This window comes from Drosophila kikkawai, chromosome 3R, assembly GCF_030179895.1.
Source record: "Drosophila kikkawai strain 14028-0561.14 chromosome 3R, DkikHiC1v2, whole genome shotgun sequence".
Classification (NCBI taxonomy): Eukaryota; Metazoa; Arthropoda; class Insecta; order Diptera; family Drosophilidae; genus Drosophila; species Drosophila kikkawai.
The window spans coordinates 19,038,534-19,053,431 of record NC_091731.1 but is presented as its reverse complement, the minus strand read 5'-3'; the positions used below and the strand labels follow the sequence as shown (position 1 = coordinate 19,053,431).

The following is a 14,898-nucleotide window of genomic DNA, read 5'->3' as shown; positions in this document are numbered from 1 at the left end:
TTTTGCATACCCCTTAACAATTTTCTAATTGCCACAAATTCAGCAGCTCCAATGATCCCACTTCGATCTGCCACATTTAATGGCCTTATTATTTATTATTATTTATTGCACAACTCGGGGGGGCATCGGAGAGACAACGGTGACAGTAATTACTTTTACTAAATGGCTTGGAAAGATGGCCGGGCCACACGTGAAGATGATTTGGAGCTACCGATGCTACCGATGCGGAAGCCGTCGTCTCTAATAATGATGCTTAAATATTATATCATGATCCATGCAGATATCATCAAAGTTAATGGCTCTTCAGCTCTTGGCGCCCCCTTCTCTCGATTTCTTTTGCTCGATTTTGACCCAATTTCGGGGTTTTGTCAATTCGGCTCATAGGAAACGCGATCCAGTTGAAAGGTTTGGCCATTTCCCCCTCTCCAAAGCAGCTTAACTCATAAGTATTGGCTTACAAAACCCAAAACAAAGTAATTGTTGGCTTTTATTTGTTTTTTTGTTTTTTTCTTTTATTTGTTTTGCTAAACTATACTAAATGTATTAATAAATAATGTTTTTGTTATAGTAGAAGTTGGACTTCAAGTTGGACGCCGTCAGCCGGGATTTCGGACCGGCATGAGCCACCTGCAGCCTGTGAGGGCGGCCGTTGAAGTAGTAGTCCTTGTGGTGTTGCACCCGCAGCACCTTACTGGGACTCCGATGGTCCCAGTCAGGCTTTGATGTCGTCGGACGCAGCGTGGTCGTTGGCGGCGTTGTCGCCTCCGCTTCCGGCAGAATGGGATTGATTTTCATGGGCTGATAGTCCAGACCAATGCCGGGTATATGGCGAAAGGGCAGTGGGGGTACGGGGATATAATAGATTTTCGAATCCTTTTTCGTTTTTTTCGTCTTACTGCCGTTCTTGTTGTATTTGCGCAGATTCAGCGGCTTCGACGTGACCACATAGTCCATGTACAGGTTGTCCAGCGACGGGGACTGCACCACAATGCGATTGCCCAGCCTGGCGGGCGGCGCCTCTGACCTTGGGCCATATGAATAGGGACGAGCTGCCACCAAATTGGCCAAAATAAGTAGGGATGCCAAGGGAATCAGTGGAGACATTCTGGAAGAATACAAATCAAGGGTTTAATAATAATTTTATTGATGATATTGGAAAGTAATTACTCTTAATGATAAATTGTTGATTTATGGCTTGATTTGATTTTTAATTAAAATAAACAATAAGCAACGTAGCTTAACAATAACTACTATAAACTCTTTTGAGTCTACAACTCCTTTGTCTTTGAAATCCGGAATGATCATTCTTTAGAAGAATGCAATATAATGGGAAACACAATTGCTTTTTTATTGTTTGGAGATATAATTGCATTCGAGACGAGATATACTAATAAAAAAAAAGGATATCTTAACACAAAATGTTAAATTTTGTAGCGAATTTAAAATTATTTCGAATTCCAGTCAATGGCAATGGAAGTCTTATCTGGAATGTGAACCATTTTCAATCGAAAAATGGCGTGAGGTGAGAGGGTGTCAAGGTGAGAGGCATCGAAAGTCGAGAGCCGAATGACGGCTGCCACCACCCACGCCCCACTCGACGGACGATTGTCCAAGGCTTTGATCGATGGGGTGGCAACCGAAGTGGCGAACCCGACTGCTCGTAATAATCATAATAATGGGCAATGCCATTTTCTGCAAGTCACATGCCAAAGCCGAATAATTTAATAACAAATAAATTGTCTGTGCGCATCAAAGCGCAAAATGTTTCGCCTTTACATGGTAAAGTTTCTCACGTTCCCCCTCTCTCTCACACACACACACACACACGCACGCGCGCACACACACACAAGCCGCAGATAATTTTCGTTTCGATTTGATTTAAATGAAAGCATTTAATGCACGCTAATCAAAGCGACGCCGACAGCGAGCCGGCAGCGACGCGACGCCGGCAGAGCAATTACGCTAATGAGCGCGTCGAGCGCCATCTGGCGGCGCAGATTTCAACGCTTCAGTGATTAATGAGCCTGTAAAAATAAATTGATCGCCGCGGCAACACATCCGAAAAAGCCGGCGCAACATCGATTGTGATCGGATCGGATAGGATCGGTGCAGAACAAGCGGCTCAACATGATTTTCGGGACTAACTAGGGGCGTTGGCGACTCGCCCCCCGTCTCAACAGGTTGTCCGTGGTATGCAAATCGCTTAAGCATATTTTTCTTTTTCCGCCAATATAGACATTTGTCTAATTCCAGTGTCTGGAATAATTGCCTGCAGCGATTTGTTCAGGTGGCGCCCCTTTTTGGTAACACCCTACAAAATGGACACTAGAAAGGCAAGTTCGAAGAATGTATACCCTTTAATGGGTTCAATGGCAGGATAATATTAAAAATAAATTAAATAATTCACTCCACATAAATAAATTAAATCTACTGAACTACTGAAAATATTTCCAGCTTTTGTTAAAGGCCACTAATTTCATAGAAACTAATTAGGATTGGCTAGATCGACTTGTCTAGCGATGTTCATCAAGAATATATTATTTTATTTTAGTAAGGTTCTTCTACTATACTTTTAAAATTTATATTAATTTCATCAGTCACGCTAATATTACACTGACAATTACAAATTCCCTAAATTCCCTTGTTGCGTTGCAAACTTCTGATAAAAATTAAAATACCCAAAGAGACCCAAAAAACTTATCTGAGATAAATTGCAGAAAGTTTGAATTCGCTTTTGTTGACTGATCACGGGCCCCGCATGATATATGATCGGTTAGTCGGGTGATAATAGAACACAAAACGAAATGCGAAAGGCCAGAGAAACATATTTCTGCCGAGAGACACCACTCTCGGGCTCATTACAGTTTAATTGCTCCGGTGGCTCTGCGAGGCCTAATGGCTAGCCGCAGTTCACACAGTTCAGGAACCAGAAACTTGAAAACTTCATTTAATTTGTCCACTCACTGACTTCAATTATCTAAGGCCTTTTTTTGTATATTTCGCGCCGCTTGTATCAACATCGTTGCCAAGGTCGTTTTCGTTAGGCGCCTGGACAGTCGCATAATAGGAGGCCTCATCTGCCGATGATGCGGGATGTGTGGATGTGATTAATCATATCACGCTCGCTCGCAGCTGGCCGCTAGGCGGCAGGTGAAAGACGAAAGACTTGGGCGGCGAACTCGATGCAGACGAAAGACTTAGGCAACGAACTCGATGCGGACGGGCAGCAATTATAAACTTATTAATGAATGCAAATGAATTAACGTTCTATGGCTCGGACCCTCTATGCTAATCACACTCACTTTAAATGGTTGCAACTGCAGCTGCCGGTTTATTGCGTAGTTTCTTCAATTGTGTTTTTCGCTGATTGTAAATTTATTGCTCAAGTGTCCTTCAACCGGAGATGATGATTGTTTTCCCGATGATTGCTCGTTTGTATAGTTGCATAAATTATGGAATTTAATTTATGCCTAATGGTAAGCGCACGTTCTATCACTTTTATGGTTGCTTAAATCTACACTCTTCGCGTTCGCATCTAAATTTCCTCGCACTGCTTTGCCGACGTCTTCGGGCTTTAAGTTCGAGCGCGCTAACTTTTGAGCGTTGTGAACGCCTCGGAGTGCGGCAAATAAATGAGAGCTGCGAACAGTTTGTAATTTGTTTTTTTCTCCTTTTCTTCTTAAATCAAAAATCAGTCGGTCGACGTCGCTGCCGCTGCCACTGCCACTGCCTCTGTTGCGGCTGCTTCTGTCGTCATCAACGGCCGGCCACTGGAAGTGCGAGGCGAGGCGAGCGTTCACTTGCCGGAGCCGCCGAGTCGGTGTTGGATTTATTATTGTGTGAGGTCCAAGCCAATGGAGACGCCGATTCCGATGCAGATGCCCAGATGCAGAGATGCCGAGATGCTGATGCCCAACTGGTTGCCGGATGGCAGATGATCTTCGGATGATGAGCGGGCCATAAATTAGCCAGTTTATTGTTTGTCCACTTACTGTTACAGTTGGCAATTGCACTTGGTGGGATTTGCCTGCTCCCCATTCGCCGCCATTCGCTAAACAAATTCATCAGTTGGCATTTCTCGACTCCCCGAGACCAGAACTGGGCAGGAAATCCAACACCAAATGACCAGTCAGTCGGCTTTCGATTGAATTACACCTTGCCCAGCCAGCCAGCTTCCTTAACCCTCTGCGTAAATCCAGCTGATATATCGAAAAGTGTCAACTAAAATAACTATTTTGTAGCTCGAGGTAACTTTTAAATATCTTTGGAGACGACTGCTAATTTTTAGCCAAAAACAAAGCTCAAATTTGTATGTATTTGCATAGATTTAAATCTTTACTTTCTTTGATTGGCTAAAACAAGCTTATATACTAATTGGCCGGATTGATTTGATTATGGTTATCTTTTTCCTTTTCAAGACGATATTTACTGCGAGATTCTTATGACTTATGGCTTCTTTAAGCTTTATTCTAAGAATTATTAGAGCTAATCAATAAATCAATGGCTTAGGCAAAATTTTTTATAGTTCGTTTCGTCAAAAAGAGCTAAAAGGTATTTAAATTTATAACATATCAATTAACTAGTAGCATTAACCTGCTTCTGGCGCCGATTAATGTTTAAGACCCCACGAGGGTTAAGGGTTTCATTCTGGCTCTGGGACGGGGCATGGTCTGCCCTGAGACGTCTGTTTGGCAGCTCCTTTGTCTTTCCGATATTGTGCACAAATTAGTTACAAATGAGCCTACGACAACAAAAGCCGTTGATGGTAACACGAAGCCTTCGTTGAGGTAGGGTCTGATCTGCTCCGCATTTCTCGATACCAAGTGTCTGGCCTATTGACAGGCCACCAGGCAGCTCTTCCGACGGAGAGAGACCTGCGTGTGGCACTTAAAGGGATATCTGCGTTTTGGCCCTCATCATAATTTAATTGGAACGAACGGCGGCGAATGGTGTTCGAGCCACTTTTCTAAACACCTTTGCGTGAGTCGTTGATGCTAATTGGGTATCTGTAAGTGTGTTGCTTGATTGAAAGAGGAATCCCGCTCGACCTTGCGCTGCCGGAGAAGACTGTAGTGGTGACCAGTGACCCATTGAGCTAGAAATAGCCACCATAAATCGCAGTGAAAATTGTCATGAATTATGGCGAAATGTACGCGAATGTGTGCCTTAATTAAATCACTTCCCTTCGAGGCACCGTTTTACGACCTGCTAATTAAAGCAAGTAAAAGCAACTAGCAATTATATAAAGGCATTTCCACTCCACACACAAACTTTCCCAGGGCCCGGCCATCATCTTTCACCAACTCCAGCTACAGCTCCAGACCCCACACAGACTCTCTAAATTCGGCTCTAAACAAAGCGAATGACATAACACTATAAAGCAAAGCTAAACAAATGCTGGAAAACCACGGCACAGCTCCAGGCAACTTCTTCAGACTCTTCTGACTGTGTAAGACACTTTTAAATATTAATTAGCCGTGGCAGCAGCAGCACAACTGCCGGCAATTAGGCCTCCACCCCTCTATTCAGAAGTGTGTGTTGAAGTGCGTAAGCTCTCGCATGTGCCAAATGGCCACTGGCAGCTATGTTGCCAAGTCCAAATGGACTCCCAATCCGTCTCCCAGATGCAAGTATCAACTCGTTCTCACAGCCAAACTGCACGCATCAGCTGCAAGAACGACGGGCAGATCAGGCCACAGATCGGGCCGGGCCAGGCCGGGAGTAATTGTAATTGTTAACGATTAGACAACACAAATCACGAACAAGCTGCCGAGCATCTATATAGCTGTATCTGTATCTGAAGCGCCTCCTTGTACTATATCTCTGTATCTGTCTCATTTCCAGCGCCGTTCGTGTGTGTGAACCGAGTTTTAGGCATTATTAAGAGTAATATGTTTAATGCTGACGGAAGCAATACGAGTAGATGGCTCTGGCACGGGGCTCCAGACGGACAGCTGGGTCTGCACTGTCACAAAAAAAGTTGGTGTAAATTATTGCATATTTAATAATTAATGAATTTAGACTTGCGTCCTCCTATTTTCATTTTCGAACGAATATCTGAATAATTAATTAAGTTTGGAGACAGATAATCTAGGTTTTCTGAAAAGGATAAATTTATATTTCCTTTAATCTTCAAGAAGTACAAAGGATTTTTGTTTAATTTTAAGTTTGAAGCTTTTTTTGAAGTAACATTTTTATAATAGGAATTGTACAAATAACAAAACAATCATAAACACGTTTTACAGACCCATAAGGAACTCTCCTTATAATATGATTTTCCCCTGTGTAGCACTGCCAAGCCATTTAGCCAGAGTCAGTCCCTCAGTGCCAATGTCTCGGTTTCAGTCTCAAACCCAGTCTCTTGGCTCGGTCTTGGTCTTCGGGCCAAGAGTGACAGACACACACTCTTGGCTGCTGCTGGCGCTTGCGTGTTTGGCTACTGAATTTTTAAGCATTCGCCAGCACGCCGTCTGAAGTCGGGGTCTAAGGCTTCATTTACATTGGCAACGAACGTTTTAATTAACCGCTTATAAAGACACAACACGGCGGCGGATCCATTTAGATGAATGGCGGGAACACCCACAGCCAGGCAGCCTCACAGCGGCGCTACGTCACAGTTAAGACGACTAATCAGGCGGATTAAATCGCAGCGGTTATATATGGGCCAATTATAGCGAATCTTTTATTGTCGATAAATTCGCAGGTTCATTAAACCCGCGCACCGACCATAAACTGACTCAGGCACTTGGGCCTTTGTGTTGTCGCTTTTATCACTTGCTCGGGGTGCTTTGCTTGGTGGAGAGCTTGGCATGTGGACACCATCGGATCAGTCCATCTCACCTGCCGGCAATGCACTCTATACTCGGCACTTGGCACTCGGAATGAAGTTGTCGGCTTACGCAACGCAATGTTAACCATCCCGATTTGTGCAGTTGGCATTTCTGAGAGCTGGACTCCGCTGGATCGGGGTCAGGCTGCCTCCACGTCTGCTGCTCGAGACTTTCATCGAAAGTCAAATATTTGTGGAGCACACAAAAGAAAAGTGTAACGAAAGGAAAAGACCAGCCACCAGCCATCGGTAGATTGTCAGCCGCAAAAATTCAATATTTGCTCATCCGTTCCAAAGCGTTTAGCGAATTCTTCGCGGGAATTGTGAAAGTCCCCGGGGGCAGGGAGCAGGTTCAAATGGGCGGAGCGCACTGGCCACCGAAGCTTGGCCTCCGCCGCCAACGCCACCGAACGGGGGCGATTGGTTGTGAATTGGACTGGCTACCCAAAGAGTGGGTCTATTGAGTCATAACCAGGGTATCGAGTGCTTCGGAGAAAGAGCTCAACGGACTGTCAGGCCAACCAAAGAAGAAAAGAGTGAGTGATTGGGTAAATAAGAGAGTTATCAAGGCGACAGTTGAGGGGAATCCCCCTTATTCTGACACTCAATGTCTCAAGTCGTGTTCTAAGTGAACCAGTTAGCTTGTTATGTCATAGCTTGCAGAGGTAATGCCAACTTTTACAACGGAATTAGATTTGTGTTTAATTTTAGACCATGGAAGATTTAAGGTAATTTTAGATTTCCAAAGTGATCGGATTATCCGTTATTCATTATCCTTAATCCATGTAAAGCGTAATGTAGAGCCTCTGATTAATACCCACCATAAAGTCTGCCCGCAAAACTTTCCAACTAACCAACAATCAGAGCAAACGATGGATTGATATACAGATAGCTGTTGGCTAATGATGGCTTTATGGCCTTTTCCAGTGGCTGGAGGATTTTAACACGTCGTAGCCGCCCGTCAAGTGGCGAAAAAATTCTTTGGCTTTTCCATTAATGATCGAGAAGTTAGTTTTAGTAATTGGAAACCAGTTGGCCAGTAAAAAGGAAAAGCAGACGCTATAGTATACTACCATATAGCCCGATGTTTGTATTGTAATTGCGTTAAACGCATTAATTAGCTAGCAAAACGACGGGCGAGAAAGAAAGAGAAAAATCATTGGAAACGACGTTAATTACCAGGCGGCTTATATTGTTTCGGCTGCGCACCAGAGGCAGCAAAAGCGAACTATTATTTCAATTGGAATTTAATTTCGTGAGTGGGCATTGTTCATAAATATTTGCCATCTTTATCGCTGGCCTAAATGCTGGCCCGCGGCCCCGATTGTTTGCAAAAAAGTGTTTACTCGGCCCACGGCCAATCCCAACCTGGCCGACCTTGGGAGCAGAAACGAGCCATTAATGGCCTCCGCAGTCACACTCTGGCTCTGGCGTGCCCTTTCCATATCGTCGTCGGTGTCAATAAACCTGGGGTTCCGGAGAATCCATCTAGTCCCAGCATCCTCCACACATCCCATCTTATCGCCGGCCAAGAGATCTTCCAATGGCGACACATAAGCTGTTATCAATGTATCTATTTTCATTGCGTTTATACTGCCCAAACTGCCCATTACGACTATAGTTCGTATAGTCCATCTGCAGGCGAGGCCGTAAAACTTTAATTTCAATGAAATGCGATTAGCATCTCGGCTTCCAGAGCATTATTGTCCCTCTGTCAAGCCGAATAGCGTATATTTTTAGTTAACAGTAGCAGAAAAAGGCTAAAATAACTTGAAAAAGAGAAAAAATAAGAACACGACGAGGATGGGATTCGAACCCACGCGTGCAGAGCACATTGGATTAGCAGTCCAACGCCTTAACCTCTCGGCCACCTCGTCATATGCGACCTTGGGAGCCAAATGCTGCATTCGTGCACCGCTTGTTTTGCCAGCAAGCAGTGAAGCAGAGCAGAAGGTTCTTAGCGATGAAGATTGCCCGCAGGAAAAGAGATTTTTTATTAAATATTAAAAAAAAATCGTTTATATTTATTTGTATATTATAGCAAAATGTTTGATGGCGAAAAGAATGTGTTGACTCAGAACTTTATCTCTTATTTATTTACCTTGAATTATTAATATTAAAATTTTATGGTTAGCATAAATATGCTTACGGTAAATACCGTAACTACTTTTTACAACTTTTTCCCAATCTCTTATTTAATAAAAATAAATAAATAAAACAACTAAATAACTAATTCTAATGCTTGGCACTGCTTGGTGTCGATAACAACGTTCTCCTTGGCTTCGCTCATAACTAGTGTGGTGTTGGACTAAGGCGCATCACCGGACGAGGTGGCCGAGTGGTTAAGGCGTTGGACTGCTAATCCAATGTGCTCTGCACGCGTGGGTTCGAATCCCATCCTCGTCGAACAAACTTTTTGTTTTTTTTTTGTATTATTTTCTAATGAAAAATTATATTTTATTTATTATTAATTTGTATTGTACCATGCGAACTACTATTCCATTTGCTTATAAAGAAAGTTAGTTAAGACATGAGATTCTTGAGAATTTTTTTACTTATTATAATAAAATTAAATCAGGACCTTTTCAGATGATAATATTTTACGAGGGTATGTTTCGCAACCCTTACTTCAAAAAACGTTCGGAAGCGAATTATTTTATGAGGACGAGGTGGCCGAGAGGTTAAGGCGTTGGACTGCTAATCCAATGTGCTCTGCACGCGTGGGTTCGAATCCCATCCTCGTCGACGAACCTTTTTTTTTTAATTAATATCCTTTTTTGGTGGAAAATGTTCCCCAGATCAAAATAGTTTTTAAAATATGATTTGGGGGTTTATTTTATAAATTAAATTCTATAAACTATGAAATCAACCCTAATTCTTAATAAAAGTAGAAATAAGTTTTAACAAAATAATAATACTATTAAGACAAAAAATCGTCTTTCGACGAGGATGGGATTCGAACCCACGCGTGCAGAGCACATTGGATTAGCAGTCCAACGCCTTAACCTCTCGGCCACCTCGTCACTGGTCTCTGGCCAATTAAAACCCAGTCTGGGAAAAAGAGATTCGAATTCCCGCTCTTATCAAAGAACCCTAGAGAGCTACAACTGATACTAATTGAAGTATCGACAGATAGTACAGACACTATAGTGATAAGCAAGTATTTCATTCAGGGCAGCACGCTGTGCGGAAGTATTCACTGAACGGCTGTTTGCAACGCTCAAACAATTGAGCGTTAATTGTGTCAATGGAATTGGCAATAAATAAATAATAACAATTAAGCTTTTAAAGATTTGCGTGTTTGCATGGGTTCTTCAGTTGTTTGCATTTAAAGAAAGTAGCTGAGTGCGGCGGCACGCGTGGGGGCGATACCTTAAGTGAAGCTTAGGGTTTTTCAAATGCTTGGAGAGAGGGTATTTGAGGCTGCGGCGGAATCCTTTCAGTTGGTAAATATAGCTACCGTCGAAATAGGGTACTTCTTTGTCTGTATTCAAGCATTTCAAGCGCGCTCAGTCCTAATATTCGCCAAGTAATTTGTGTACTTAGCCGGTCTGGAGGAGGGCGACTTCCTGAGGGGTTCGCTCGGTTCTCAATAATTCAGATTCTCGGCCGGCGGTGGCGGTCGTGCCGCTTGTGACCCAGTTCCCTGTTGATCTTCTGTCTTGGCTTCGATTTCTTTTTATATCTTCCTCTGTTTTGGTGTAAAAAACAAAAGTGGTTTACTTTAGATGGGCCATGCTCGAGCGAGTGTATCGGGGGCCGAGCGATGCTGATGATGTCGATGATGCTGATGATTTAATACGAGTGCTTCTGGCTTTTAAATGCGAGTAAGTAAGTAGTAATGGCCATAAGCACCACCACTGGCCTAGCCTAGCATCCGTCGTAGTGGCAGCAGAAACTGCGGCATTTTGTTTGGGCCATGTTTGTGTCCAGGCTGTCAGTTGGTGTTAATGAACCCTTGTAGCCTGATAGCTGTTAGTTGTTTACGTTCCGAATGCCGATACGACGATAGCACTGCCGATCCAACACTGAGCGAATCGAGGGAGAAGCATTATAAAGAATAATTCAAAATCTAATATATAAATATATTCTAACAAGAAAGAAAGCTAACTTTGGCCAGCCAAAAATGCATTAATTCCGATCCGGAAAGCAGTTTTGTGTTAGTTTTTATTAATTTAAAAAAACTGCATACCAAATTTAAAATTTTAAGAAATCAAAAGTTTTGGTCATTTTTGCTAATTTTAATGATGTAACCCCTTATCAAATTTCGCAAAAATGGTCAAAAAATCGATTTCTTCCGGACATGTCTAGAAAGATTCCCCTGTTGATGCTGATCAAGAATATATATGGTTTATGGGGTCGAAAATGATTCCTTGACTTAAAAAATATTATTTTGTATTATAAAATCGGATTTTTTATATTAAAAAACTTTTTGATTTTTTTTTTTAATTAAAAATATCGTAACTCGGCCAAAAGAGCATTAATTTTAAATCGGAAAACTGTTCTGTGCAAGATTTTCTACAGTTAATAAATCTGCATACTTCATTTAAAAATTTTGAAAATTCAATTTTTTATCAAAATCAAACATTTTAATGATCAAGAATATATACAGTTTATGGGGTCGGAAACGTCTCCTTCACTGCGTTACAAACTTCTGACTACAATTATAATACCCTGCAAGGGTATAAAAATATATAAGATACTATATATATATATTTATTAAATTGTAACAATAACCAATTAATTCTTTAATGAAATCTAGGGCTGCCTCCAAATTTCGATGAACTAGATTTTAATAAAGTTTTTTTGGCAGTGTATCCGCCACGTTGTCACCTAACGTGGCCAAGTTTGATGATCCGCAGGCACGCGCGTTTTATATTTAGCCCCACACCAGGGCGACTCCTGCCCCTTTTGGTCGCCGATCAGCGATCCTCGCGGCTCCGGAGCGGGGCTAGTCACGTGCACAAGGACATTCCAATTCCAAGGCTAATTACGTGTGGCATGGGGCTTGGCCAGGCTGGGCCTGGCTTGGGCTTGGTGTAATACACACACATACAACACGAACCGTTCATTATTGTCGTCGCTTGTTCTTGCTGCCGCCGCAATCTGCGGCATGTATCTGTATCTTTTGCATCTGCGTGGATGTCGCTGAAGTTGCAGTTGCTACTACTGCTGCTGCAGCCGCTTAATTAGCTGCGTAATTTATTATTGCTCTAATCTCAACGCCGGCGCCAACGCCGCTGGCTTTGACAAATAAACAAATTATTCATATTAGAATATTAATAATGCCCGGCAGCGGCATCAGGAGGAGGCTTTATCGGCCCATCTGTGGCGCTGTGTCTGCCATAATTATGACCTGTTTGACAGATGGCTCTCGGAAGGAGCCCGGGAGCCTTGACTGGCGTTACTCACGGGGTGATCGTTATGCGGACAATAAAGATGCACACACTAAATATGTAGGCACGCCGATGCAATCGCACAATTATGCCCAATTATGCAACTGGGAAGAGATCTTTAGATCAGTGGATCTGCAGGAGCAGCAGGTGCTGGGTACTGGGTGCTAGATGGAATGCCAGGCGGATATCATTGACTAATGAGCCCATCTCCGACTCCATCTGGGACTCTCTGACTCGTCGCGTTCTTTTGCGCTGTCATAAAAATTAAAATGCATAATCGCGGGCGTTCCTCGGAGGGCACGGCTCTAGCTCGGGCTCCCTTGTTACCTGGGTCTTGGCATCCGTATGTATTCCAAAGGTAATTAACATTGCTCGCGATTACCACAAGCAATTGCATGTGCATGTCCATGTCCATGTCCATGCCGACAATGTGATATTGCCACTTGCAGATGTTGCTGGGTTCGCAGCTCAGGCTAATTAAGCCAGAGAGTTTAAGCCGCCAGCAATTAGCCGATTTATCACTTGCCACAGAACCACCAAATCATGGCCCTCAGATCGCTGAGAACTTGGAAGCAGCTTGGCAAATGCAAACAAACTTGCGGCCAAACGCTTTGCGCACTTAACTTCTGCGCAGGCGCAGCGCCACCGCGGCGCGTCGTCAGCGTCGACAGAGAGCCACTCAGCCGCTGAGCCACTGAGCCACTGGGAATGCGCAGATTCTGGCCAGGTCCGGCCCATATATAAAGCACCTATTCTGGCCGCGATCACACTCATTTCCAGTTGAACGCGCCTTCTGAGCAGTGGCATTCCGAACCAGGACTCTGATCCCATTAAGTAATCATCGATCTCAGCCCTATTTGCTGTGAGCAAGGTAAGGAGAAAGTGTTCTGGCTGAAAGTGACAAGGCAGGAAAGGTGTGGAAAATAAAGATTTAGGAAATTAATGTAGACGTTTCCGCAAATATTTGAAAGTTCGGAAATTATAGAAGAAAATAGCTTAACTCTTGCTACTAAATTAAAGAATTTGATAATCCCAGGGTATTTCTAGATAAGCAGTGCTTCATTAAGAATTCGTTGTATCTGAGTTTATTAATTAATTGAATGACCTCAAACAGCAAAACATAAAATAAATAGACTAAAAAGTATAAAAGAAATTTAATTGCTACCTTATACTAAGAAAAAAACGTAGGCTTTACATTTACCAAACAATATACGATATAGACAGTAGCCTCTGTTCAGTCCAAGAGCTAGTTTCCCCGCCCCGATCTTAGCCAGCCGTGTTAGTCCCAGGTTTCCGATGTTTACACTTCTGGGAAAAATCCGCTCATTGCGCAACTGGAGTGTGCGAAACTAGCTCGAGGCATGCAAATCAGCTTCACTGGTTTGGGGTCAGCCGTAGATCAGCAGAAGATTCACAATGATCACTTTGCAGTTACCGACACTGGAGATGGGCAAGCAGCACATTTGGAGCGTTTTTCTTGGCCTGCTGCTGCTGGAGCAGTTGGTGGCCGGGACGAAGGCAGCCAATCTGGCGCAGCTGGTTAAGAAACAGAGTCAGCAAAAGCAGGGGCAACCAGTTCTCCAACTGCATCCACAGCAGCAGCAGCAACAACAGCAGCAGCAGGCTGGACAGCAGATCCATGCCCAGCAGTATGTCCAGGATAGCATGGCTGAGCAGCAGGATCTGAAGGCGGAGGAGGAGGAAGACCACGATCCCTATCAACTGCTGCAGGATGCAAAGCAGGAGTCCAGGCTACCCAGTTCCGCCAACTATCCCTGGAGTTCGTATGCCGCTTCTCAGGGGATTCCCCCAAATCCCTACGAGGCCATGCCCAAGATGCTGCCCTTTATAGGGTACGCCCAGCCGGTGCTCATCCCATTTCCCCTTTACCTGGCTCCGGATATGTTCTATCCCGCCTTTTCCGGTGCCAGCAATGACCTCGAGGACGTGGTGATGTCGAGAGCAGCAGGTGGACGTCGTCCGGCCGCTAGTCATTCGTCGCCCGCCCGCAATTCACCCATTTACTACGTCCGGCTGCCGCCAACTCCGTACATGTTTGTGCCTAATATGCCGACGGCACCCTTTGGCGGAGGATTCTCCCCGCTCCTAACCTACCAGCCCATGCCCTCGTTCTCTGCCTACGGATCTGTGTTTAACCTGCCTGTGAACTTCCTGGCCAACGGCAAGCCTACAGGCATCTACCAGGTTGATGGATCCCCGTCAGAGGGTCTGGGATCACTGGGATCATCTGGCAGCTTGGGCAGCGGTACATTTGGATTGCGACCTCCCACACCCAGCAATCCATTCAGGCCCATGTCGTCGCCTTCGGTCGGCGGCTATGGGAATTCACCGCAGAGCTTCGGTCTCGCCTCGATGCCGGTGCCGCAGCAGGACTCCAAGCTGACCTCCCTGAAGAGGCCCTTTGTGTTCAACGGTCGTCCTGAGGACATCTACATCCTGCCCAACAACCTGAGTCCCTGGAACAACGAACCGAGCTACTACTGAGAGCGCCGACTGCCCATGACTGTGGCACCAACTAAAAAGTATTAAAGATCGCATTTACTAGATCTTAGACTAAGGTATTGATGCTTGGAAATAATCGTAAAATAAATATGTGTGAGTCTCTGGTAACTTGAAACTTGTGCTTTTGCTTACTGGAACCATAAATCAGTC

General features: G+C 44.0%; 2 protein-coding genes and 4 non-coding genes across 6 annotated transcripts; 3 read left to right on the top strand and 3 right to left on the bottom strand.

Moving 5' to 3' along the window:
• Positions 1-543: 543 nt before the first annotated feature.
• LOC108075469 (uncharacterized) lies at positions 544-3,555 on the bottom strand. The gene is made up of 2 exons (XM_017167924.2): positions 3,303-3,555; positions 544-1,105 (listed from the first exon to the last, which is right to left on the bottom strand). The coding sequence occupies exon 2, from the start codon at positions 1,102-1,104 to the stop codon at positions 544-546; it is 561 nt and encodes a 186-aa protein (XP_017023413.1). The 5' UTR covers position 1,105; positions 3,303-3,555.
• Positions 3,556-8,624: 5,069 nt separating this feature from the next.
• TRNAS-GCU (transfer RNA serine (anticodon GCU)) lies at positions 8,625-8,706 on the bottom strand. The gene has a single exon. It is a non-coding gene; the product is annotated as a tRNA-Ser (tRNA).
• Positions 8,707-9,153: 447 nt separating this feature from the next.
• On the top strand, positions 9,154-9,235 carry TRNAS-GCU (transfer RNA serine (anticodon GCU)). Its single transcript has one exon. It is a non-coding gene; the product is annotated as a tRNA-Ser (tRNA).
• Positions 9,236-9,492: 257 nt separating this feature from the next.
• Positions 9,493-9,574, top strand: TRNAS-GCU (transfer RNA serine (anticodon GCU)). Its single transcript has one exon. It is a non-coding gene; the product is annotated as a tRNA-Ser (tRNA).
• Positions 9,575-9,770: 196 nt separating this feature from the next.
• Positions 9,771-9,852, bottom strand: TRNAS-GCU (transfer RNA serine (anticodon GCU)). The gene has a single exon. It is a non-coding gene; the product is annotated as a tRNA-Ser (tRNA).
• Positions 9,853-13,532: 3,680 nt separating this feature from the next.
• Positions 13,533-14,799, top strand: LOC108075486 (mediator of RNA polymerase II transcription subunit 15). The gene has a single exon (XM_017167940.2). The coding sequence runs from the start codon at positions 13,642-13,644 to the stop codon at positions 14,728-14,730; it is 1,089 nt and encodes a 362-aa protein (XP_017023429.2). The 5' UTR covers positions 13,533-13,641; the 3' UTR covers positions 14,731-14,799.
• The last annotated feature ends 99 nt before the right edge of the window (positions 14,800-14,898 follow it).

What these genes read in the sequence shown, in the direction of transcription:
- LOC108075469 (XM_017167924.2), bottom strand. Translation starts at nt 1,104, where the DNA reads ATGTCTCCACTGATTCCCTTGGCATCCCTACTTATTTTGGCCAATTTG.
- LOC108075486 (XM_017167940.2), top strand. Translation starts at nt 13,642, where the DNA reads ATGATCACTTTGCAGTTACCGACACTGGAGATGGGCAAGCAGCACATT.